Source organism: Mobula hypostoma, chromosome 3 (assembly GCF_963921235.1).
Source record: "Mobula hypostoma chromosome 3, sMobHyp1.1, whole genome shotgun sequence".
NCBI lineage: Eukaryota > Metazoa > Chordata > Chondrichthyes > Myliobatiformes > Myliobatidae > Mobula > Mobula hypostoma.
The window spans coordinates 68,768,825-68,796,554 of NC_086099.1; the positions used below are offsets into that span (position 1 = coordinate 68,768,825).

A 27,730-nucleotide genomic window follows, 5' to 3' on the forward strand; every position below is an offset into this window, starting at 1 on the left:
TAGTATCCCTGACCAGTAATGCCACCCCTCCTCCCCTTTTTCCGCCCTCTCTATCCCTTTTAAAGCACTGAAATCCAGGACTATTGAGAATCCATTCCTGCCCTGGTGCCAGCCAAGTCTCTGTAATGGCCACTACATCATAATTCCATGTATGTATCCAAGCTCTCAGTTCATCACCTTTGTTCCTGATGCTTCTTGCATTGAGGTACACACACTTCAGCCCTTCTACCTTACTGTCTTTACACCGTTTATTCTGCTTCTCTTTCCTCAAAGCCTGTCTATATGTTAGATCCGGCTTTACTCCATGCACTTCTTTCACTGCTCTATCGCTGTGGGTCCCATCCCCCTTGCAAATTAGTTTAAACCCTCCCGAACCATGCTAGCAAACCTACCTGCAAGGATATTGCTCCCCCTCAAGTTCAGGTGCAACCCATCCAATCCGTACAGGTCCCACCTTCCCCAGAAGAGATCCCGATGATCCAAAAATCTAAAACCCTGCCCCCTGCACCAACTCCTCAGCCACGCATTCAACTGCCATCTCCTCCAATTCTTACCATAGCTGTCATGTAGCACTGGCAGCAATCCTGAGAACGTCACCCTTGAGGTCCTGTTCTTCAGCCTTCTGCCTAGTTCCCGAAACTCACACTTCAGGACCTCATCCCTCTTCCTGCCTATGTCGTTGGTCCCAACGTGTATCACGACTTCTGGTTGCTTTCCCTCTCACACCAGGATGTTGTGCACCCGGTCAGAGACATCCCGGACCCTGGCACCCAGGAGGCAACAAACCATGCAGGTGTCCTTCTCACGTCCAAAAATTCTCCTGTCTGGTCTCCTGACTATAGAGTCTCCAATGACAACAGCTCTCCTCTTCTCCATCCCACCCTTCTGCACCAGCAGGTCGGACTCAGTGCCGGAGGCCCTGTCACTGTGGGTCACACCTGGTCGGTCGTCCCCACCAACAGTATCCAGGATGGTAAACTTACTATTCAGGGGAATGGCTACAGGAGTGCTCTGCACTACCTGTCTGCTCACCTTCGCTTTCCCCCCTCTGACAGTCACCCAACGACCTGCTTCCGACAGCCTAGGTGTGACTACCTCCCTGTAGCTCTCATCTATGACTGCCTCATTGTCCCTTATGAGTCGAAGGTCATCCAGCTCCTGCTCCAGATTCCTTACACGGTCTTCCAGATCGCCCTGCTGTATGCACTTCTGGCAGATGTGACTCTGTTGGAGAGGGGAGTTCCCCCAAGACTGCCACATCTCACATGAGAGGCACATCACCTTCTCAGGAGACATTGTAAAAACTAACTGCGAGCAAGCTTGTCCTCCGCCTCTTCTTGCTGAAGCCTCTTGAGTCAAAGCCTCAAAGCTCCACTCCTTCACTGGCCCACTTAATGGTTGTCAATGGTGACATATACATTATGCACTTTGATAATAAATTTACTTTATATTTTGTAATTTACAGTAGTTGTTTATCTATAGTTCTGCAGCAAAACAAATTTAACAAGAAATTCTGCTTCTCAAAGGTATCTATTCATCATCCATGTTTAATGCTGGTAATTATTTAAAGGAATGCTGCTTAAGTGTTACCAAAGGCACAGCTGAAACTATTGAAGATCACTGCATTATTGGCCAGGGAATAGAGAAGAGCAACCACAAGATCAATGTACACCCTATCCTCGTTATATGCGGGGGAATACGTTCCTCGAAGTCGATGCATAATGTGAAATCGCACAATGTGAATAATTATTTAAATGGAGAAAATAGGGATGCGTTCTGGAGGGCTTCCTACCTATGTTTTATCTGTAATTTATTCACATTTCCATACCAATATGACACAAAAGCAGTAGTACAAGACAACAATTGTATTATATTTCATCAACTTCAGGTAATATTCAATGTAATAAATCATAGAAAGTTAACATCCTAGGGTGTATAGTACTCACCAACAGAGGCAGGTGTGTTCGCTCCGGGAGATGAGTGGTTGTTGCGGTGTCGGGCAGCTTTACACGGATAAGGTGGATGGTTGTGGTTGTCAGGATCATATCAAGCACACACAGAAGGAAGACTCACAGAACTCTGAGAACTGCCGGCAGCAGAAGGTGATACCGATTTAAAGAAAGTGGTGAGGGTTGTTTGCTTGGCAGCATTTTGTTTTTCAGCATAAATTTGCTTGTAGGGAAGAAGGGTTGACGGCAGGGACAGGGTTGACTGAAATGCTGACTCCGTTCTAAACTTGGGTCCATGTTCATCGCCATTTGTGCCAAGTGTTTCGACTTCCACCATTCCCTCACCGTTGGTAAACTCCTGGGATTTTCAAAATCGTCTGTTGCTTGCAGCATCTGAGAGACAGTTTGCGGTAAAAAAAAAATACGCCTTGAATGTGGATCACACCGGTCGAGTGGTTGAATCAGCGATGTTGTGTTAAGTGGCAAGAAACGCACTGTTATGTTACAATGAATGCTGTCCAAATGTTTAGGATGGGCTGGCACATTGTCAAGCAACAAAAGAACTTTAAAGGCAAGATTCTGTTCCCGGCAGTAGCGTCCCAGAGCTGTGTTACCTTTAACTGATGCCGCGCTGTTTATAGTTTCCTACTTTTTTTCAAGTGTTAAAGCGGCTCTCTGCCACTCAACTGATGGCCCAGGACATGACATCGGACGCTTAGGAGGCATAGTTAAATATTTCAAGCACAGAATCACTGCACCGTAGGTAAAACCAACAAAAGTTTAAGAGCGCAAGATCGCGCATCCACACCTTGCCAAAACCAATGCAAGACTGGCAGGAGTGAGATTGTGAGGCACGCGCACCTGACTTGTATTGGCAGGAAAGTGGTGCCTGTCGTCCCAACAGTGAGACTGTGAGGTGCGTGCACCTGACTTGTATTGGTGGGAAAGCAGCGCTCCTCACATAACTGTGAGTTTTGGACGCATATAACAAGACGTTGGTAGAAATAGGTTCCTCGCATAACTGTGAATCCGCATTATCTGAAGACGCAAAAACGAGGATAGGGTGTACAACATATTCATAGCCTGCTGAGTGCTAGATCTGAGCCATTCAAGATTGGCGACCCAGAACTATACATGACGTTCAGGTACAAACTAAGGATGGCTATTTTAAAAGCAAAAAAAAAACAATTCTGATTGAACACAACAGACAGAATCTTTGCAGGATTTGCACGCCATTATTTGCCACAACCATGAATTGCTCTTGTGCTTCACTCGCAGATGAACTCAAGGTCTTTTATGCACACTTTGAAGCGGAGAATAAAACTATACCTGTGCAAATTCCTGCAGCATCTGGTAACCCTGTGATTTCTGTCTCGGAGGCAGATGGCAGAACATCTTTCAAGAGGTTGAACCCTCAAAAGGTGCCAGGCCCTGATGGTATACCTGGTAGGGCACTGAAAACCTGCACTAATCAGCTGGCGGGAGTGTTCAAGGACATCTCCAATCTCTCATTGTTGTAGTTTCCCATCTGCTTCAAAAGGGCAACAATCATACCAGTGCCCAAGTGGAGCAGGCTGAGCTGCCTCTACAACTATTGCACAGTTGTACTCACATCCACTTTGATGAAGTAAGTGCTTTGTGAGGTTGGTCATGGCCAGAATTAATTCCTGCCTAAGCAAGGACCTGGACCCACTGCAATTTACCCATCGGCACAATAGGTCTACAGTGTATGTAATCTCACACTCCACTTGACCTTGGATCACCTGGATGATAGCGTACCTACATCAAGCTACTGTTTGTTGATTATAGTTCTGCATTCAAAACAAATCATACGGTCAATGAGCATTCTGGAGTTACGGGGATTCAGCAGCTATTAATTCAAACAAGAACCAGGCTTCAGTTCTTATTGTAAATGTAAATAAGTTCAAGCAGCTTGCAATTAGCCTTCAGTTTTTTTTATAAATTGCAACCAATAGATTGAGGTTAAAAGCGCAGGCTGCTCCACAGAGTAAGAGATTGTAAGTGCAAGAGGCAAACATTAAAACGTAAACACGAGGAATTCTGCAGATGCTGGAAATTCAAGCCACACACATCAAAGTTGCTGGTGGACACAGCAGGCCAGGCAGCATCTCTAGGAAGAGATACAGTCGGCGTTTCAGGCCGAGACCCTTCGTCAGGACTAACTGAAGGAAGAGCTAGTAAGAGATTTGAAAGTGGGAGGGGGAGGGGGAGATCCAAAATGATAGGAGAAGACAGGAGGGGGAGGGATGGAGCCAAGAGCTGGACAGGTGATTGGCAAAGAGGATATGAGAGGATCATGGGACAGGAGGCCCAGGGAGAAGGAAAAGGGGGAGGGGAACCCAGAGGATGGGCAAGGGGTATAGTCAGAGGGAGAAAAAGGAGAGAGAGAGAAAGAATGTGTGTATATAAATAAATAACGGATGGGGTACGAGGGGGAGGTGTGGGGCATTAGCAGAAGTTAGAGAAGTCAATGTTTATGCCATCAAGTTGGAGGCTACCCAGACGGAATATAAGGTGTTGTTCCTCCAGCCTGACTGTGGCTTCATCTTTACAGTAGAGGAGGCCATGGATAAACATATCAGAATGGTAATGGGATGTGGAATTAAAATACGCACCTACGCTCTGTCCGCCAGAGAAAGCAGGATCTCCCAGTGGCCACACATTTTAATTCCACATCCCATTCTCATTCTGATATGTCTATCCACGGCCTCCTCTACTGTAACGATGAAGCCACACTCAGGTTGGAGGAACAACACCCTATCTTCCGTCTGGGTAGCCTCCAACCTGATGGCATGAACACTGACTTTTCTAACTTCCGCTAATGCCCCACCTCCCCCTCGTACCCCATCCGTTATTTATTTATATACACACATTCTTTCTCTCTCTCTCCTTTTTCTCCCTCTGTCCCTCTGACTATACCCCTTGCCCATCCTCTGGGTCCCCTCCCCCCTTTTCCTTCTCCCTGGGCCTCCTGTCCCATGATCCTCTCATATCCCCTTTTGCTAATCAACTGTCCAGCTCTTGGCTCCATCCCTCCCGTCTTCTCCTATCATTTTGGATCTCCCCCTCCCCCTCCCACTTTCAAATCTCTTACTAGCTCTTCCTTCAGTTAGTCCTGACGAAGGGTCTCGGCCCAAAACGTCAACTGTACCTCTTCCTAAACATTAAAACAATGGGTTTGTGTTAATTGGCTTTTATCAAACCAGGCAACATGTCCAAGCACTATTTTGACTTGAGTGCCTGCTGACAGACCAGATGGGTGTTGTTACTTAACATATTAAACATGGTCACAGGTATAGATAATCAACAGTTTTTGTGTACTTACCATATTTGGTACTCAGAGACAGCTCTAACAACATTAATTTCAGTGTCTGGCTCTTTGTTGTCAATAATTAACACAAATATTTTAGTTTCTCCCAAAGGCATTTGGACCTTCAAAGGAGCTAACTATTGACTTCAGGAGGAAGAATCTAGAGGCCCATGATCCAATCCCCAAAGGATCAGAGGTGGAGAGGGTGAGCAACTTTAAATTCCTTGATGTTGTCATTTTAGAGGATCTGTCCTGGGCCCAGCACACAAGTGCAATTACAAAGAAAGCACAGCCATGCCTCTACTTCCTTAAGAGTTTGCGAAGATTTGGCATGATATCTAAAACTCTGACAAATGTCTATAGATGTGTAGTGGAGAGTATATTGTCTGGCTGCATCACAGCCTGCTTTGGAAACACTGATGCACTTGAACAGAAAATCCTACTAAAAGTAATGCGTATAGCCCAGTCCATCATGGATAAAAACCCGCCCCACCACTGAACACGTCTACACAGAGGGTTGTTGCAGGAAAGTTGCATCCATCATCAGGGTCCCTCACCACCCAGGTCATACTCTCTTCTCACTTCTGCCATCAAGGTCATGTAGAAAGGAACCTCAGGACTCACACCACCAAGTTCAAGAACAGTTTTTAACTTGAACCAAAACCAAGACTTCATTCAACTTTACGTGCCCCATCATTGAAATGTTCCCACGACCAACAGACTCACTTTCAAGAACTCGTCGTCTTATGTTTTTGATAGTTATTGCTTTCTGTATTTATTTATTATCATTTCTTTCTTTTTGTATTTGCATAATTTGTCGCCTTTTGCATACTGGTTGAACGCCTAAGTTGGTGCAATCTTTCATTGATTCTGTTATGGTTACTATTCTATGAATTTATTGAGTATGCCTGAAAGACAATGAATCTCACAGTTATATACAGTGACATATATGTATTGTGATAATAAACTTACTTAGGAACTTTTAAAATTTGGTTGCTCCTCCTCCCCCTTAACAATGCGGTGGACTTGATCCAAGACATCCCCAACCCTGAGATCTGGAGGCAGCATACCATCCAAGAGCCTCATTCTTGCCCGCAGACCAATGAATCTCCTAACCAAATGAATTCCCTATCACTGATGCACTCTTCTTCCCCTCCCCCACCCCTCCATTCCTCCCTTCCCTCGCGGCTGTGCATTTTCCCTGGTAGGACATTCCAAACAACAGTGTCCAAAGCAATAATCTTGTTATTGAGGGGTATGACTACAGGGGTACTCTGCACCATCTGCCTATTTACCTTCCCCACTCCTGATGTTTAGCCAACTACAGGTTTCCCCTGCTATCCGAAAGTAGGGTGTTCCTATGAAACCTTTCGAAAGCCAAAATGGCGTAAAGCGAAGAAGCAATTACCATTAATTTATGTGGGAAAAATTTTTGAGCGTTCCCAGACCCAAAAAATAACCTACCAAATAGCACATAAAACCTAGAATAACACTAACATATAGTAAAAGCAGGAATGATATGATAAATACACAGCCTATATAAAGTAGAAATAATGTATGTACAGTGTAGTTTCACTCATCAGAATCGGGAAGATTAAGCCAAAACCGATTTGTAGAAAAAAATCGGCACGTACAGGCATGTGCACACACCTGGCTTCATGGTCATGGTAGTCTTTCTCAGGGTAAACATAAGTTTAAAGCGGGCGTCTTTTTGCATAAAAGCGAAAATCCTCTTCGGATTTCTTTCGGTTAGTGAAAACAGGTACTAATGTAGGTCTTTCATAAAAGCGAAGTGGCATAAAGCAAACTTTCGTAAAGTGGGGGGACACCTGTACCTGTCTCCTGCAACCTAAGTATGACTGCTTCCATGTAACTCCCATCAATCCTAAATGATCCACGAGTCATTCAGCTCAGTTTCCCCAACGTAATCTGTACGGAGCTGCAGTTGAATGCATTTCCTGCCAGTTTAGTCATCACAGACACTGCGGGATTCCCTAACTTCCCACATCCTGCAAATAGGGCACACCACTACTCTACCTGTGCAATAATAAAGAATGAAAAAGAACTCAACAGAACAAATAAACTCTTCTCCGGCTTCAAGTTGGGTACAGGTATTGATTATAACCAACATTACGATCACAAGCACTGTCATCTTCATCGGGGATGATGCCTGGGCATATCTAGTCCGGTGGTATTATGAGTCCATGAGGCCACCCTACGAACTCATGGACTCCAGGCACTGCCACAGTTCCATGACCATCTGAACAGCATACATCCAAGAATTCAATTTACGATGGAGATGGAGAAGAATAGTTGCCTCCCATTCCTGGACACTAATGTGACAGAAACCAGACGGTAGCTTTGCATAAGGCATCTATCAGAAATCCATTCACATGCATTTATACATCAACAATAACAGCCACCATCATGTCTCCCAATGTATAGCGGTTCTTTCTACTTTGATTAACTGTGCATTCAGATCCGGAGAGTCTCCCTGAGGAAATAGACAATTATGCATGACGTTCCTACAGAATAGCTACAAGATGAAGGAAATTAATCAAGCCCTTAAAAGGGCTGATGGAAAAACGAAGAAGCCTAAAAGTGAGGAGGAACCTGCTCTTCCCTATAGCTCCATGGTTTCTGGAAAGGTTGCCAGGATCCAGAAGAAATACCAGATCAACATCAACCACAAACCCATAAGGAAGCTCAAATCACAGCTTCTGCGGTTCAAAAACGATTGAGCTCAGGATGGCTGGTGTTTACAGGATCCTCTGTGAATGCAGAGAAGCATATATCGGCCAGATGGAGGACACGGTGGAAACCTGCATCCAGGAGCACAGGAGGTGCTTCTGTTTGGGTTATCCAGAGAAATCAGTGGTAGCAGAACACCACATTCGCAATGGCTATAGGATTGACTTCAATTGCACAAAATTACTGTGCCACACCAATGACTTTTGAGACTGCCTGGTAAAGGAAGGCATTGAAATAAAACAAAGACTAAGGTCTTGCTCCAAGTAAGAACTGGAATTCAATTGTAAGCAAGGTGGGAGATCAGAAATGTGATTGAATGAGGACTAACCAATCAGGAGGGATGGATTCCAGGGGTATAAATACCACCGGACTAGACACGCCTAGGTATCATCCCTGATGAAGATGGCAGAGCTAGACATCAAAGTGTCGGTTAAAAATCAACGCCTGTGCCTGGATGGAAGTCCGAGAAGAGTTTATTCGTCATATACGCCAGGAAACCACTAGGTCCTTACCTTAGTCTCTGTTCACAATGCCACCCCACCCCACCCCACCCAACATCACTGAAGACTCTTGAGCCAAAGCTTCTAGGGCTCACTCTTACAATGAGCCACTCCACAATGGCTGTTTCATGCAAGTTTGGGGTATTTCACTCCTATTATTCTTTGTTGGCACTTGCTCTGAACTGGTTGTTTGAAACTGGATGCTAAATATTCTCTAATAACATTTCAAAGTGCTGAAGATAGAAATGGCCAAATATTCTGTCATTTTAAAATTTCTAGTTTGGCAGAGATATTTTAGCATTGACTGATAAAACTTCAGAAATGCTTTTGTATTAATTTTGGAACTCTTATTTGCAATCTATATGGACAAACATTTTATTAGTAATTCTTCAAAATATGTGTATAAACTTGAAAAAATATTTCAAAAGGTGTACATGTGACATACAAAAAGGTATGAAAGAAACCTTTGTGATTAATTTTAAAAATCCTGTATCCACTTAACTCTTCAACAAAGTTCACTTCTCTTCGCCAACTTGCAAGAACATGCCCAAACTTGTTCTGGTTTTGGTCAATAAACAAAATCTTCTTTATGCACTGGTTAAAATAGATGGACAATAGAACATCTAGAAATATCTAATTCTGAACCTCTAGCATGATAGTAATATAACTAGCAGATCAACCATGAAATTGTAATCAGCCTGTCCAAAACCTAGATCAGAATGCTACATAGCTTTACCCCAACTATCAGTAGTTTTTTTTTAGATTATGAAGACATGCAGTCCTCTTTTATTGTCATTTAGTAATGCATGTATTAACAAATGATACAAATGATTCCTGTTTCAGAACAGGAATGGGATTTGGAGTGGAAAATAAATAGTTGGAATGAAGAACATTAACCTAGAAGTGATTTTTTAGACAATTAGTTAAAAGGCTTTCAAAAAAACCCGATGTTATCCACTGTGTGGTATTAACAGTTGAAATATGAAGAGAACTAAATATGGATTTTAAAATAATGAAGGCAAAGAAGTTAGCTGTGAAAAATCAAAACATTTAGCATTGATCGAGAGATGAGTCCAGATAAATTGTTTAAAGAAATTCCACTATGTGAGAATCTCAATTTAGAATAATGTAATTAAAAGATTCAGTTTATTGCCATTTTAAGAGTGAACCCCAAGGAAAAGTCTGGAACTGGAGTCCCTAAGGCATTCTTATATTGACTGGCAACTCCTGCGATGCCACTGAGCCAAATTGTATCAATCTCTGTCATTCCTTTGAATTGATCGGCTGCATGGGCAACAGCTTGCTCTCCATATTGTACTGCCCTGGCTTGCGTACCGCCTTCGACAGCTAGAGCACAACATCCTTTGTCAACCCCGACCAGCAGTAGATCATTAGATAATACACATGGAAATAATAAATATATTAAGCACAGCAAGTTGCCTGAAACAACAGAATGATACAAAGAACTTAACAATAGACAATAGACAATAGGTGCAGGAGTAGGTCATTCGGCCCTTCAAGCCAGCACTGCCATTCACTGTGATCATGGCTGATCATCCGCAATCAGTAGCCTGTTCCTGCCTTCTCCCCATATCCCTTGACTCCGCTATCTTTAAGAGTATCTAACTCTTTCTTGAAAGAATCCAGAGAATTGGCCTCCAATGCCTTCTTAGGCAGAGCATTCCACAGATCCACAACCCTCTGAGTGAAAAAGTTTTTCCTCAGCTCCGTTCTAAATGGTCTACCCCTTATTCTCAAACTGTGGCCTCTGGTTCGGGATTCCCCCAACTTCGGGAACATGTTTCCTGCCTCTAGCGTGTCCAATCCCCTAATAATCTTATATGTTTCAATCAGATCCCCTCTCATCCTTCTAAATTCAAGGTATCCCTTTGAAGCAGCAGCCTTGCTCTGAGCACTTCAAGCTTGTGTTCAAGTGATTTAACATTAGCTAGAAGTATTCTGGGACATTTCCAAGTCATCTCACATCATTTTGAAAATTCAACAAGGCATTTTCTCTGCTGGAATTTTGTTGAAATTAGAGCATGCTGATCTACGGAGCAACCATCATTGAACATTTCCCCAGAACAATTAGATGTTAATGAACATGCCTTAAGCAATTCCTACTACCTGCAGGCTATCTGCTTACCAAACTGCAACCTTCCATCCCAAACACTATCTCAAACATGAGAAAGTCTGCAAATGCTGGAGGCCTAAAGCAAAACACCGGAGGAACCCAGCAAGTCAGGCAGCATCTATGGAAATTAACAGACAGTCTGTGTTTCAGGCGGAGACAGCAGGGGGACGATGCCAGAAAATGCAGGGGAAAGGTGGTTAGCTGGAAGGTGATAGGTGAAGCCAGGTGGGTGGGAAAGGTCAAGGGTTAGAGAAGAAGGAATCTGATCGGAGAGGGGAGTGGACCATAGGAGAAAGGGAAGGCGGAGGGGATCCAGGGGGAAGGAGGAGGGGATCCATGGGGAAGTAATAGGCAGATCCCAACTTCTCCTCCTATCACTGCTTCCCCATCGGATCTGCCAGATAAAACCTCATCACTCCCCTATCCACCCTCTGTACCACATTCCCAGATATTATTTTTGCACCATTCAGAAAGATGGTAATATAGTACACAGTGAACAGCACATAGTTCAAACTCAATATTCAGTATCATGTTGAATTTAAAATATAAACAATGAGTAAGTGAAAGAAACAGAAAAAATGCAAAAGCCCAAAAAAAGTTACAGTAAGTTTCAAAACGCTTCAACAGTATGCATTAGAACAATTTTGGGTAACACTCATTACTTTTATGACTGCATCACTGCTCTCACTTGTAAATCATAGTGACCATATTGCACTGGAGGTCAGTTGGCTATTATTTTGACTGTCACCCAAGCATGGCCTTAGCATCTACTGGTGCTCAACCATTCATCACATGCAGATCTCAGGTGGCTCAGCTAGTGACTGGGTCCAAGTGACAGACTATTGCTCCTTTTATTTCTTGTACCATTGATCCACTTGACTAACACTTGGCGATAAACACAAGGAGATTTAAAAACTACTTGTAGGGGATGAAGAAGGGAAGTCAGTGAGAGTGGTGGTGCAGAACAAGGTGTGTTGCTATGAAAAGATGATGAGTGCTCATACCAATTGCTAAAAAAAAATTATGAGGAGGAAGCAGAATATGACAAAATCTGGAGCATTGAGTATACCCAACTTTTCAATGATTCTCTTCCTATTGGCCTTAGATACTTGAAATACCGAAAGCTTCGCCTCTCCATGCTGCCAGAAATTGCTTGGTCACTTACTACTCAGAAAGAACCAAGTCAAGTACAGTAGAGGAACAAAGTACAAAAGAACCAATTACTGAAAATTGTGCAACAAAATGGCAAAGCCCCAAAGAAAGAAAATCAGACAGTAGGTTTATTTCCAGAGCAAAATAACACAAAACTTGGGAAATATGATAAAACTGCTTCAAATTATAGGTCATAATGATGGAGCTCTGTTTTAACACATTTTTTGTCTTCACTTTCTGCATTCCTTTTGAGGCCTAACCGTACAAAGCATTATTTAAGTATCATGTTTAGATAATAAACAAAACAAGTTGAAATATGTGTTAATAAAGCTTCTGTACGTAATAAAAATCTGAAATGAATACAAAAAGAACTAAAAATGCTCAGCAGGTCAAGCTGCATTGTGTGAAGAGAGAAAAAGTGTTAATATATCAGGACAATAACTCTATAAAAACTAGAAAAGAGAGAAATAGGATCTTGATTCTTGGAGCCTTTCGGAATGTTAGAACATTACTAAGAGCATAATACTGTTTAAACTAGATACAATAAGTCAAAATTATCGAGAATAAGTTGTCTACCAATTCCTTCCCCTTCTCACCCAGTTAGAATGGTTAGTTTTCCAATAGCTAGATCAAGCAGGTACTTTACAGAAAAGACTGCTCTTCGCAATTGATTAGATGGCAACAACAATGATCCAATATCAGTTGCACTTCAATGCAAAGGCCCTTCCTCCCTCTCTCTACAAGCCAAATGTGAAAACAAAGTTGTTGTCTCATGAATTCAACATGGGCCATAGAATCTTCTGGTGCGAATAGCTTAACTATTACACGACACCTCCTTTAGCAAACATGTCAGAATACAAGTGACTTAATATACTACTGATCTTGAATAGGTTTCAAACATTCATGTTACAAATTTGAAAATGTTCTGTCTTAACTATGAAAAAAGTGGCTACTTACAACTGGCTGAGATGGATAAAAACAACTGTTAATCATTATTTCTTCTAAGATATCTTGATCTGTTGAAAGGGAAACAGTAACAAATTTTTTTGATCATATATTAGCACATCCCATATTAAATCCAAACCAACTAACTCATCACATTTATGAAAACAAATATAAATGTTTATGACTTAGTACAGTATATTTAGAAATGTAAGTCTTGGAGTTACAATTTGAAAATGTTAAAAAACAGATAAACTAGCACATTTTTAGTTTTCTCTTTACAGGTGAAAATCTTATTGAGTGTGTAACTCCCTCTTTAAAAGTGTCTCTGCATTTAGAAATAAGGAACACCTTTACATCATTTCCATTTGGTAGATCCAATCCAATGGCATATACAATGTAGTAGAGATTTGTATGTCACAGACTTTGGTTAAGGATATTTCTATGCTAATTACAAATAATCTTTCAAATATCATACATAATAATACAAATTAATAGAAATACTTGTATATTAATCAGCTGACCACCAAAATTGTTATCCACGATACCTCTGACCACAACTATTTCATTACCTCATTAGACTATTCACACACCAGGAAATGTGTAAACATCTGAAAAGAATTGAATCGTTTTCCTGTTTGACATTTAATTCATAGGTAAGAACTGTTTCAAACGTCATCTCTCTTCGCCACTACCCCAACAACCGTCCAATCAATATTTACTGTAGATATGTTGAACAATACAATCATCCACAAGTTCCAATAGAGTTGCTAAGGTGGCTTGATACAAACAATCCAAATTTAGATAGTTTACCTTCAAAGTAGAACTAAAGAAGGTTGGCTTTTTTCTTTGTCAGTTGGAAAGACAGACAAGTATCTCACACAAAATTTCAATGTAAACATTGGTTTCGAGGTTAATCTGATCATGATTTTCTCCATCATCTCTAAATACTCAAGAGTAGCCAATAACATTAATGGTTGTCATTATGTATCATTGCAATCATTGAAACAAATAAAGAAGCAGTAAGCTGTTTTCAAACGGGTAAGGAGAGAGGAGGGAGGTAAAATACTCAATTAATCTTCCAGATTGGATCCAGAAAGTGCAGGTTATATTCTAGTATGCTTCATGACTGAACTATTACATATGAAAATTTAACCAAAAAAGGTACATATAAAATATTTACTGCAGCCGAATCTACATCATAAACTGAATAAATAATGTCGTCCGGTGTAGGAATGCCACAATGTTTAGTCTTCTATAGTCAATTTACAGAACCAAATTCTATGCAGCCTGTAAATATCTTCAAAGACGTAGTCCAGAGAGACTAGGACTAGTGTTTTAAACTTAAATAAAACCAATTACAAAAGTATGAAGGCAGACTAATAAAGGCCAACTCACCACATGCCTTCTTAACCACCCAATCTTTTAAATCCAGGCTCAAAACTTACTTTTATTCACTAGCGTTTGAATCCTCCTTATGTGGCTGATTTTTGGCTTGTGCCTAGGCCCTTGTGTTGTTTCTTTTGTGCCTATAAGCTGTTTGTCTTGTTGGTTATGACTGTGTTTCTTGTATTTGTGATTGTTTTGATCTGTACAGCACTTTGGCCAACGTGGGTTGTTTTTAAATGTGCTATATAAATAAATTTGATCTGACTTGACTTGACGAACAACTTGCATAGCAATTTTAAGGGATCTACAGATCTGGACCCCCAAGATTCTTCTGTTCCTCCACACTGCTAAGAATCCTGCCACCATTAACCTTGTACACCACCTTCAAGTCTGATCTCCTAAAGTGTAACACTTCACACTTTCCTGAATTGAATTCTGTCTGCCACAATGACTACAGACCGGTGGCATTGACCTCCCACATCATGAGGACCCTGGAGAGACTTGTTCTGGAGCTGCTCCGGCCTATGGTCATGCCACACTTAGATCCCCTCCAGTTCGCCTACCAGCCCCGACTAGGAGTTGAGGATGCCATTGTCTACCTGCTGAATCGTGTCTACGCCCACCTGGACAAGCCAGCGAGCACTGTGAGGGTCATGTTTTTTGACTTCTCCAGCGCGTTTAACACCATCCGTCCTGCTCTGCTGGGGGAGAAGCTGACAGCGATGCAGGTGGATGCTTCCCTGGTATCATGGATCCTTGATTACCTGACTGGCAGACCACAGTACGTGTGCTTGCAACACTGTGTGTCCGACAGAGTGATCAGCAGCACTAGGGCTTCACAGGGGACTGTCTTGTCTCCCTTTCTCTTCACCATTTACACCTCGGACTTCAACTACTGCACAGAGTCTTCTCATCTTCAGAAGTTTTCAGATGACTCTGCCATAGTTGGATGCATCAGCAAGGGAGATGAGGCTGAGTACAGGGCTACGGTGGAAAACTGTCACATGGTGTGAGCAGAATTATCTGCAGCTTAATGTGAAAAAGACCAAGGAGCTGGTGGTAGACCTGAGGAGAGCTAAGGTACCGGTGACCCCTGTTTCCATCCAGGGGGTCAGTGTGGACATGGTGGAGGATTACAAATACCTGGGGATACGAATTGACAATAAACCGGACTGGTCAAAGAACACTGAGGCTGTCTACAAGCAGGGTCAGAGCCGTCTCTATTTCCTGAGGAGACTGAGGTCCTTTAACATCTGTCGGACGATGCTGAGAATGTTCTACGAGTCTGTGGTGGCCAGTGCTATCATGTTTGCTGTTGTGTGCTGGGGCAGCAGACTGAGGGTAGCAGACACCAACAGAATCAACAAACTCATTCGTAAGGCCAGTGATGTTGTGGGGATGGAACTGGACTCTCTCACGGTGGTGTCTGAAAAGAAGATGCTGTCCAAGTTGCATACCATCTTGGACAATGTCTCCCATCCACTACATAACGTACTGGGTGGGCACAGGAGTACATTCAGCCAGAGACTCATTCCACCGAGATGCAACACAGAGCGTCATAGGAAGTCATTCCTGCCTGTGGCCATCAAACTTTACAACTCCTCTGTTGGAGGGTCAGATACCCTGAGCCAATAGGCTGGTCCTGGACTTACTTCATAATTTACTGGCATAATTTACATATTACTATTTAACTATTTATGGTTTTATTACTATTTATTATTTATGGTACAACTGTAACGAAAACCAATTTCCCCCGGGATCAATAAATTATGACTATGACTATGACTACTATTCTCCAAATGCTCATAAATCCTGTCCCTAAGAATCCTCTCCAACAGATTGCCCACTACTGACATAAAGCTCATTGGTCTACAATTCCCAAGATCATCCCTATTGCCTTTCTCGAACAATAGAATAATATTTGCCACCCTCTGGTCTTCTGATATTTCTCCTATGGCCAGTTAGGATGCTAAATGCACCGCCAAAGGCGCAACAATTTTTCTCTTACTCCCAGGGAATGGCTCATCCTGCCCAGGGACATCTATCCTAATGTTTTGCAGAAGTTCCCACACTACCCTTTTCTTAACCACAGCATGCTCCAACACATTGCCTGTTCTTGCAGACCTCACATTCAAAGCCTCTCTCTTTGGTAAGCACTAAAGCAAAGTATTCATTAAAGACCTCCCCTAATTCCTCCATCTCCAGGCACATGATTCCACCTTTATCCCTCACTCTAGTCATCCTTTCTCTTCCACCTACATGTAAAAGCTTTAGGGATTTCTTTAATTTTACTTGCCAAGGTTTTCTCTTGTTGCTTTCTATCTCTCCTCAAAGGGCAGTGGAAAAGAAAACTTTAAAATTGTTTATTAAAATTTTATTCTGCTGCAATTGTGGTGAGATGGCTCATTTATTAAATTGAATAGATTATGGAAAATACCTTTCCTATCTGGAGCTTCATTCATATCAGTATCACCAAAAATATGTATTACCTTTAGAAAGTCAAGATGAAACACAAGCATGATCTATACCACTATCTATTATTGAAGAAAAAAGACAGAAAGAAAATATATATTTTTTTAAAAGGTACTAATTCAGTAGTGCAAAGGTTAAAAAGTATGTCTGCAATTGAAATGGAGTTGTCTTTTAACAGTCCCCAGCTGAGCAAGCAGGCTCACCTAGAAAACAAGTAATTCATGAGGCCTTGAGACACGTAATTGTAAAACATGTAGTGAGTCAAGATAAATTTGTTTAGGCTTGAAGTTAATTCAGACCAACCCTGTGCTGACTGTAATGCAAGATTTTGTTTCTCTATTAGGGAGGATAGTTCGTTTCTTAATTTGATCCACAGGTCTTGTAAAATGAGGAATAAAGCTTGGGCTTTTTAATGATACAAAAGTATGCTACAACAGAGCTCACTGGACTTTGGAGATTGGGATCTGAAATGGTGATGGGACCTGTCCATTCTCCAACCCAGCCATTGTTCTGTGGAATCCCTTGTGGGGACTACTATATATTGCTTTGTTAATATTTTAGTAACTTTGCTTTTTTAAGAGCTTAATAAATTTCTAGTCTTATATTGTTGATGTGTCCTTTCTAGGCATTGATATAAATTCTCAAAATCTGCTTACATCCCATTACATGGCAATTTTATTCTGCTTGGATTTTACAGTATATTATGACAAGAAAACAAAAATTTTGACATTTAACCCAATAACAAAAGAAGCAAATTTGAATTCAGTAATGAACTAGATGTGGCTGAAAGTGTCTACAGTGCAGTGCAATGACAGAGGTTAATAAATAAATGGAGTGAGAGGGGGCCAACTAGAATGATTGATCAGATTAACTGCCTGGGGAAGAAACTTTTAAAATGTTAAGTTTTTTGATTTAATAGCTCTAAAGCACTTTCTAGCGCTCTAAGGAGCTTTTAGAAAGGGCAGTTGGCATGGTGGGTAGTGTCCTCAATGGCAATGTACAAAATAACAATGTCATTGTCCATTATTTAAGGCCCATGGCTCCCAACATCTTGGGTTTGATGCTGCATCCAATCTGCAAAGCAGAGAAGTCCAGGAGCAGCAACTAGGTCACAGGGATAAGCAATCACCCATCATGTTTCACTTCTCCAATATTTTTTAATCAGAGTCGCTTAGAAATAGTTGAACATACAAGTTGAATATGTTTTCAAATCAATGCGTCTGAAAAACACTCATTAAAATTTGAAAAAAACATTTCTTACTGAACTTCAGTAAGAAGAAAAATGAATGGTATTGCACTAAATGTGCCTGGTATAAAGGTGAGAGACCAGATATCAAGTGTACTGGGTTTCTTGGATCAATTTGGTGGTTTCATTATGCAAGAAATGACTGTGTAGATACACTGTTAGAATATGGCTTTTTGTTTAATTTTTTTTATTTTCTCCCTGCTTTTCCCCTGCACAAAATAAAGTGGCATGGATCGTGCTTCAGGTTCATGGTGGCTTTCTACATTTAATAGATTTTTAGTGATAATAACTTGAAGTAACTCCAGATAACGTAATCACCTTGAACCATTGCTCTACAATTTCAGGACTGGCTATTTTCATAAATGACATCAAAAATTCCCCTCTCCATTACCTTATCCAGAAGTCAATTTGGTGTATGTTCATTTCCTGACACCAGTCCTACCTGTTCATAATTTGAAATAGAGATTTGCTTTTCCTATTAGTCTGCCAAAGAATAATGTGTTGTAATTAACTTTTCTATAAAACACAGCAGACTGTATACCAACAAGATCAACTCCACAAAGCTACTTTTTAGAAAAGGTCAGAAAGCCTAAAAGAAGCTCACAATCCAGTCAAGTTACACTACAAAATAGTTTGCTTTGGTCTTCTCCACTACATTTAATGTTTTGAATATTTGAATTGTTTCGTAACAACTAACCACCAACTACACTACTATATGTATGTACCAAACACACTATGCAACCACACCACTAGATGCGGTGACTATAGCTCGTTACATTCCAGAACTCAAATAGGCATACCTTTTCAACTACTACTGGGGCAACTGAAGTACACTGATGTGGAAGTCTGCAACGTGCTGACAAGTACATTACAACAAACACCTGCACAACACATGCACCTTCAAAAATAACGCTGATGCAGAATTATTTTGCTATTTTCCAAGAACAATGCTTGGAAAACATTTCATCAATCACAAATTCATAAAATCAAAGAGGATGTTTGCATTACAATTTCTTCAATGAATTTCAATGTATAACATAAATGCTGTGCTCTCAGTGCAAATAGATTTTTTTTAAATTGAGAACATGACACAAAATATTGTTGATGTAAAATTTTTTGTAGCAAATGTTTATTAAAAAACCTTGGAAAAAGGTAGGATACATCACATAAGTGTTACAAAGCAAAAGGGATTTTGGGGTTTATAAACAAAGGCTGAGAAGTTCCTTTACAGCTATAGTATCACTCTCTCAGCTGGCTACCACACTAAGAATGGCGTGAAAACACCTAGAAAGAGATTTACTATAATAATTCATGCAATAAGGGATTCCAGCTTTAAGATTACACTGGAAGAGTTAGAGTTGTACTCCTCAAAGAAAAGAAGTGTTGTCACTGATATACTAACTGGGCCCAGAATCATCATCATCATCAGGTGCCATGCCAAGTTTGAGCTTTGACTGCCATGGCCCACACACTCCTGTTTCAGATCAAGTGGATCAATTCATTGGTATTCATTTCCAGTTCTCTGGCTGCTGTCTCCATCATCATTTGTCTTTGTCTTCCTCTTGTTTTCTTCCCTTCAATCTTTCCTATAATTACCGTGCATTCTAACTCCTCTTTCCTAATCACATGTCCAATAAAGTTATGTTGCCTTTTCATGATCTCATACATTATTTCTCTTTTTGTGTTTGCTCTGTTCATGACATCCTCATTATTCGTTTCACCCATGATATTCTTTGCATCCTCCTCAAAAACCACATTTCTGCTGCTACAATTCGTTTCCTCGTGTTACTAGATATTGTCGAGCATTCTGAGCCATATAATATAACAGGATAAACATAACATTTCAGCACTCTGAGGCGGGTTGTCATGCCTAGTTTAGTATTGGTCAGTATACTCTTCATTCTCATAAAGGTGTCTTTTGCCATTCCTATTCTTCTTTTAATGTCCAAGTCGCACCTGCCATCTGATGTCACCCAGTTTCCTAAGTAGCAAAAGTTCTTTACTTGTTTTATGTCTTCCCCATTTATTCTCAGCCTGCAGATAGGATTGTCCTGACGAAGGGTCTTGGCCTGAAACGTCGACTGTACCTCTTCCTAGAGATGCTGCCTGGCCTGCTGCGTTCACCAGCAACTTTGATGTGTGTTGCTTGAATTTCCAGCATCTGCAGAATTCCTGTTGTTTGCAGATAGGATTCTCCTTTTTTTGGATATCACTATACATTCTCTTTTTGCAATTGATAGATAGACCCATTTTTGCACTTTCTTCAACAATCAATTAAGTTTTGTAGTTCTTCCTCCGTACTTGCAATTAACACAGTGTCATCTGCATATCTGAAATTATTGATGTTTTCACTGCCAACTTTGATTCCCAAGATGCCTCTTATTTTTTGTAATATTGTTTCACTGTACACATTAAATAAATCAGGGAAGAAAACACACCCTTGTCTAACACCTCTCTCGATTTTCGTAAAATGACTCGCTTCTCCATCTATTCTTACAGCAGCAGTTTGTTCTGTTACAAGCTCAAGGAGATCTGTTTTTTTTAGTGAAAATGATGTAATGGTCTTTTGGAGGTCACCTGATGTGATTTTCCTGCCAATGTGAGGTCACGTGATGACATGTTCCCGGTGACTATATAAGGGTCGACCCAGGTGATGCAGTAGGGTTTTTAAGTTTGTAGATTTCCAGGTAGAACTCCGTTTCTGTTACGTTTGTTTTTGTGACGCAGTTTCATTTTTAAAACGGTTGTGCATTCTATTGAAAGATTCCATATTATTTGAACTGGAAATTTGTGGCTGGATGTGCCAATTTACTCAATTCCAACAGTTGAAGGGAGAGTGAAGAATTTATCGAAGGATCGAGAGAAGTCGGCATCATTTGGCAGTTTAATAAAGAATCGACCTTATTGAGTCTTCGTTGGAGGAGTACTTGCATCAAGATAGCTCTTGCCAGAAAGAGCAAAGAGTTCATGCAAAAAGGTACTTTCTCTCTCTAAAGGAATTTAAGGTCAGTTGATTTAAACTGTTTATTTTCGGCATCGTGAATCTTGTGGACAGAACCAGCAGTAAAGGTGCGTCTGTGAAGAAATCCTTCTCCAGAGAAGTCTCTCCCAATTGAATGTGTAAAACTGTTGGACTTTCGAAGTTATTGCTTTAAGAACTATATCTGACTGTATCGCTTTAAGAGCTGGTTTCGCATTTAACGCTTTAAGAACCAGAGCCAAGTGGCAAGTTGGTGAACGGCTACATATCTGTTAACTTCCGTTTAAAAGTTTTCCTTTGTTTTTTCCCCTTATCGTTTACACGTGTTTAATAAATGTTTGGTTGTTTTTATATAACCTGTCTCGATTGATATTCATTGTTGCCGTTTATGTAACATAATTTTGTGAAGGCTCGTGGGATATGTTCCGATTTTGAGTTTAAGTGCTGGTAATTGCCATTTTGATTTGGATAAGGGGAATATCCGAATTTTTTTTTGGTTTGATTGGTGTATGCGTTGTATTCAGCAACAATGGATATTGATGGGTTTTTGAAGATGCCTGACTCGGGATTTTTAGAGAATGCGAGAAAACCTGTGGTACTGGAGATTGCTAGGAGTTTGGATATTAAAGGAATTACGAGAAATTCCACCAAGGCTTTCATACAAAGGAAAATTGTTGAACATTATATTAATTTGGAATATTTTGATGAGGAGGTGTTAGAGAAGTTTCCAATGAGTAATCTGGAAATGCAGTTGCATTTTGAACAGTTAAAGTTTGAAAGATTTAAAGTGGAAATGAAAGAAAGAGAAGCTGAAAACCAGAGGAAATTTGAGCTAGAGATGGAGAAAATAAGGTCTGGGAATCAGTCATCTGGTTCTATGAAACAATTTATTGCTAGTCGTGAGGTTGTTCTGGCTCCTTCATTTAATGAAGCTGATGTGGACGCATATTTCCAACATTTCGAAACAGTTGCTCTGAGTTTAAAGTGGCCGAAGGACCAATGGCCAGTGATGTTACAAAGTGTAATTAAAGGCAAGGCACAACAAGTTTATACAGCTTTAAATGCTGAACAAACACTGGATTATGATATTGTTAAAGAGAATATATTAAAGGCATATGAGATGGTTCCGGAAGCATATAGAGAAAGATTTAGAAGTCTGAAGAAATCCATGGAAAAAACTTAGGTGGAATTTGCTTATGAGAAATCTGTGTGTTTTGAGAGATGGGTTTCCTCTAAAAATGTGAATGGGGAGTATAATAAATTAAAAGAGCTGATTTTGCAGGAGGAATTTAAAAGAAGCATTCCTGTTGAAGTGAGAACATACTTAAATGAACGGGGCACTGCTACAGCGCAGGAGATTGCTAAGTATGTTTTAATTCACAAGAGTAAATTTTCTCCAGGTAAATTTTTTAAAAGGAAAACTAGCCCGGAGAGTCAAGGTAAATCAGACATTAAATCTGAAGTTAGTGAGAAAAGTAAGGATGAAGGGAGACATGTGAAGGAAAGACATTTTGGTAATATTTGTAATTATTGTAAGAAACCTGGACATGTAGTGGCTAATTGCTTCTGATTGAAAAGGAAAGAGAAAGTGGCCCCAGATGCTTGTGTGCAGCATATTTAAAAACCTGTAAAACCACAGGGTTTAGAAAATATTAATGAAGATGTGTCAGAGTCTGACCAAGTTAAGAAGGGATATGAGGCTTTTATAACAGAAGGATTTGTATCCTTGAAAGAAGGATCCAATGCAGTACCGATAAGGATACTTAGAGATACTGGCACTTCGCAATCACTAATATTAGACAGCGTGCTAAGGTTTAGTGATGAGTCTGACATTGGTGAGGTAAATTATATAAGAGGAGTAGGGAGTGCCCTTAAGCCAGTACATTTACATAGAGTAAATTTAAGGTCAGGAATAGTTACAGGGGTTGTTAAAGTAGGACTACAATCCAATTTACCTGTGAATGATGTTTTTCTTTTGTTAGGGAATGATTTAGCAGGTGGACAAGTTTTTCCTGAAGTGCATTTGACAATCAATTCAAATTCTGAGGAACCACAGACGGATTCTAACACAGATTCTTCCTGTGTTGGGACAAGAGTTATGGCTAAAAAGACTGATGTAAAGGATGAGGTTGTTACCCATGACAGTTCAAATCAAGATTCGAATTTTGAGGATGTATCAGAAACTTTCTTACCTACCTTATTTGATCAGGATTTTGGTGGTAAGGAAGATTTGTCTTTATCTCAGAAGGAGATGATAGCAGAGCAGGGTAGGGATCCTGAGATAGTTAAAAGAACAAGTTCTTCCAGATAGTGAAATTGGAAAAGTACCAGTTGGATATTATTTTGAAAAGGGGGTATTAATGAGAAAGTGGAGATTGCCTACCATTCCTGCTAGTGAGGAATGGGAAGTTAATCATCAGGTTGTTGTTCCTAAAATTTACCGAAATGAGATTTTGACTATGGCTCATAGTATTCCTTTGGGTGGTCATTGAGGGGTAAAGAAAACTATGAACAAAGTTTCTAAACATTGTTATTGGCCTGGTTTAAGACAAGATGTGGCGACATTTTGTAGAATGTGTCATACATGTCAAATTTTTGGTAAACCTAATCAGGTTACTCCAGTGGCCCCACTGCAACCAATTCCAGTATTTGGTGAGCCGTTCTCAAAAATCATTGTAGACTGTGTAGGTCCTTTGCCAAAAACTAAAACTGGAAATCAATATTTATTAACTATTATGTGCACAGCGTCTAGGTTTCCAGAGGCAGTACCTCTTAGGAATATAACAGCTAAAACTGTGGCAAAAGCTCTTAAAAAATTCTTTACTTATTTTGGGTTGCCTAAGGAAATACAATCAGATCAAGGTAGTAATTTTATGTCTGGGTTGTTTCAGCAGATAGTTTATAAACTAGGAGCAAAGCAGAATCACAAGGAGCCTTGGAGAGATTTCATTCTACACTAAAAACTATGATTAGGACATATTGTGTGGAAAATGAAAAGGACTGGGATGAAGGTATACATTTACTACTTTTTGCAGTAACAGAGGCAGTACAGGAATCATTAGGTTTTAGTCCTTTTGAACTTGTGTTTGGACATAGAGTTCGAGGACCTTTGGCTTTGTTGAAGGAACAGTGGATTAATAAAGAAGTACACACTAGTATGCTAGATTATGTTTTGAAATTTAAAGACAGATTGTACAAAGCTTGTAGTTTGGCCAAGGAAAATTTAAAGAGCTCAAGAGAAGATGAAGACGTGGTATGATAAGGAAGCTAGGATGATGTCATTTAAGCCTGGAGATAAGGTGTTGGTTCTCTTCCCAGTGCAAACAAACCCATTACAAGCCAAATTCCATGGTCCTTATGAGATTAAATCCAAGGTAAATGATGTGGATTATGTGGTTAAAAAAAACTCCAGATCGGAGAAAGACAACACAGCTGTGTCATATAAATATGATAAAACCGTATTATGAGAGAGAAGTTGCTACTATGACTGTTGTGATCAATAATGAGTCTGATCTTGATGAAAACTTACTGGAGGATTCACCTGAAACTCATTTTACTGATATTGATCATTGAAAATTGTATGGTTGAATTCCTCACACGCAAGATCAATCACCATTCACAAGAGAAGTGTTAAAGTCAATCGAAACTTCAAGCAGACAGCCAATGATATTTTGAAATTAGTGGACAATAGAGCCTTAATTTTCACATCCTTTCATCATTCTTATCTTCTGTCTCCAGCACCACCTATTATGTAAAGGTACAATATGTTTTAGGTAAAGCAAAATTAGCCTGGGGCATTTGTAGTCAAGTGTGACCTTGAAATGAGACCAGCGGAGACACCTCTGCTTATGACAGATGAAATAGGCTGGTTTGACTGCGACAGTGTGTATTCAAGCTAGTCGAGTGAGGCCTCTGTAGTGAGACTTCTCCTCAACACAACTTCTGCACTCCTTCCTCAGAGGACAACAGGAATCATACCGAGTATCAATAATGCAGAGCCTCTGAAATGTTATGACAGTTTCATCAGGGCCAATTTTGAAGGGCCACAGTGCAGATTGCCAGCGTTTCAGCAGTAATGTCATTGATGGCCTGACTTGTATCACATAGTGCTGATGCTGTGTTAGTAGCCAGCTTCTCCAGCAGTGCTGAGGCCATGTTAATGCTTTCACGAGCCAGTCTGTCAGGTTTTCAGTACCGGAATACTACAATCTAAAAACAATCCGTCTCCACAGTCTTTCGATGGTAGGGCCACACAGTACAACGTAGAGAGAGAGTAGGCAGGTGATAAATCTATATAGTATTACATAGGCCAGACATCGGCAGCCCCTCCATGGCTTTGATTCAGGTCAAAGATCCCCTTTTAGAAGGAGTACCGCTGGCAGCCAGCAATAGGCTTGTTGGCCACATACCCAGTGAGTACTGTTAATGGGATTTGCAGCGTCACCAGTAGTATAGACATTTTACAGACCAAGTCTGGTCCCATCCCTTGATGGTTCCAGTAACATACTTCACCCCTATCCCTATGAAGCAGCTTTGGATTGGTGGGGTTATGCAATCGTTTTAAGTAGCTTGATACTATCCCTTGAAACAGTTGTATTGGCAAGAGTTATTTCTATGGACAGTGCAATCCTGTGCTCCCTTTAGTGTTCTAATTGTGTTATCAAGGTAAAACATGGAATCAAACTCACTATGATCCAGCTGTCTAAATGCATTGGCAACCCACCTTCAAATGTATAAGAGTCTATAACCAGAGGTTCCCAACATATCAGGTATCAGTCCATCACATACACAAGGTTGGGAGCTCCTAGTATGTGTGCTCTCTAGAGCACACCCAACAACCTGACCGGTTAGTACGCAACACATATTCATAACTCCAGCAAAAAAAAGTGTTAGGACTATTCGAGTTGTGTGCTACCTCTGCACTTAGGCAGAAAATGGATGTCCAGATTACCAAACAGGTATACTGTATGTTGGATACTTAAGGTGAGAAAATAATCCATCAGTCCCTGGCCTGGTGGCACCGCTGCTTTAATGTGCAAGGACTGTACCCACATCAGCTTTCCATGGACCTTTAAGTGCTATACATGGTCAGCAACATTTGGAATGGACTCCAGACAGTCTCTTTCCCCCATCGACAGGTTCACATCAGTGCCCAACTGCCCAACTGGTGGGTCTGACACTCTGCAGCCAGCATGACCTTTTGGGTTTGAAGTACTCATTGATGGGAATCTTTAAGAGTTTGTGTTAGTGCTATACAATACTGCAACCAGCTTTCACTCATAGTATGGATGTACACCTGTTTAATTAAAAAGGGAGGGGTGACTAGCAAATGCCTGAGACATCCCAAAACTATCTCAAGTGGAGATAGGTCTGTTGGTGCAGTTTGGAGTGCAGTACAATGTCACGAGTGCCAGTGGAAGCACCTCCGGCCCCTTTAGCTCAGTCTTATTGTGCAATTTAGCTAAACTGCATTTCAGGGCCCCAGTCTGTCTTTCAGCTGCCCCATAAAATTGATTGTGGCAAGGCCAGGTGAAATGCTATTTACATTGTGAGACCTTTATGAGGACCGTTATCCCTTGGGATTTTCACGGTATCCCAAACCAGGAAGATAAGATACGAGATGCAGCCAGCGACTAATGGCGACATTTCACAGGCAGCTCACAAAACTACTTCTACTTCTTTTAAAGATGCTTCTTCTGAACTATGTTCACATGCTTCTGGTTACTCTTTTTTTTATTATTTGCTTGATTTGATTCAGCCGCTTCGGCACAGGATTGGCTCTGCAGCCGAGGCCTGCAGTCATCAATGTAGCACTAAACTGAACCGACTTGGTGACTGTCTCTCCTGGATCGTTTCAGGGACACTGTGGTTTGATGTTTAGTATTCTGTGTGTTAATTGCTCACTTTTTGCTGTTTGTGCAGTTTGTTCTTTTTTTTTGCATGTCTGGCGCTTGATATTTTCTTTCAATGCATTCCATGATGTTTCTTTCTTTTGTGGCTGCCTGTGGGAGGATGAAACTCGGGGAAGTATGCTGTACACATACTTTGATAATAAACGCACTTTGAAACTTTGAAATTATCATAATATTTAGCAATAGTTACAGTGTTATTTCTCTGCGTTTGATGACAAAGCAGTAACAGCTGTATAATCACAACCCATACATTAGGTAACTGCATAAAGCGCAAATAACCTCCTGGGGAAGGGTCCAGCGGCGGCAGATACCGGTAGCGTCTTCCAGGATTGTGTCTCTGGCAAATCATGCAGTTGCTGCTACTTTTCTTACTATGGTCAAGAACCTCTCAATTTTGATTATACCTATCATCCTTTATAGGTTTGCACATAATATGCTTCAATACATAAAGTCCTTTCAGTCTTTGACACATCATGCTGTAATTGTACTTATTCTTCAAAAGGATTTGGAAAGTATTTGCAGACTGATCACAGTGGAGTGCTATGTCGATCTGCCTCTCTACCAGAGGCATTTAGGTTCGGACCCAGGGAATAACTGTCAAACACAATTTACTTAAAAGTATATATTGTTGATTAGCAAGCTTGAGTCTCAGTTGGCAACACAGTCTCTGCTCATAGAGCTTGAGAAAATCTGCAGCCAAGTGAACCCAGAATACTGTTTGGAGCTACTGATATACATTGTTATCACATACATATTCTGATAAGGGGTACACAATGTAGTCCTCATGCAATAAACACTTCTTTGTTCATACATTATTCTCACACCACGACTTGTCAAGCTGACAACACGTCAGTTGGGTTTTAGCTCTATTAATTCTGCCAATAATTCCTCATTCCCTCCTTTTGTCATTTCATGACAACTAGGATTATCAATATGGGGGTTGTTGTACATCTTAATTTTCATATTCATGTA

The 27,730-nt window shown here is 40.6% G+C and overlaps 1 protein-coding gene across 1 annotated transcript in view; it reads right to left on the minus strand.

Annotated features, from left to right (window-relative positions):
* LOC134343441 (putative methyltransferase NSUN7) overlaps positions 1-27,730 on the minus strand; it is an 88,674-nt gene that overhangs the window by 47,915 nt on the left and 13,029 nt on the right. The window contains exon 2 of the mRNA XM_063042144.1: positions 12,775-12,833. Within this exon, the coding sequence (XP_062898214.1) occupies positions 12,775-12,833 (59 nt within the window). The remainder of the gene's footprint in view (positions 1-12,774; positions 12,834-27,730) is intronic.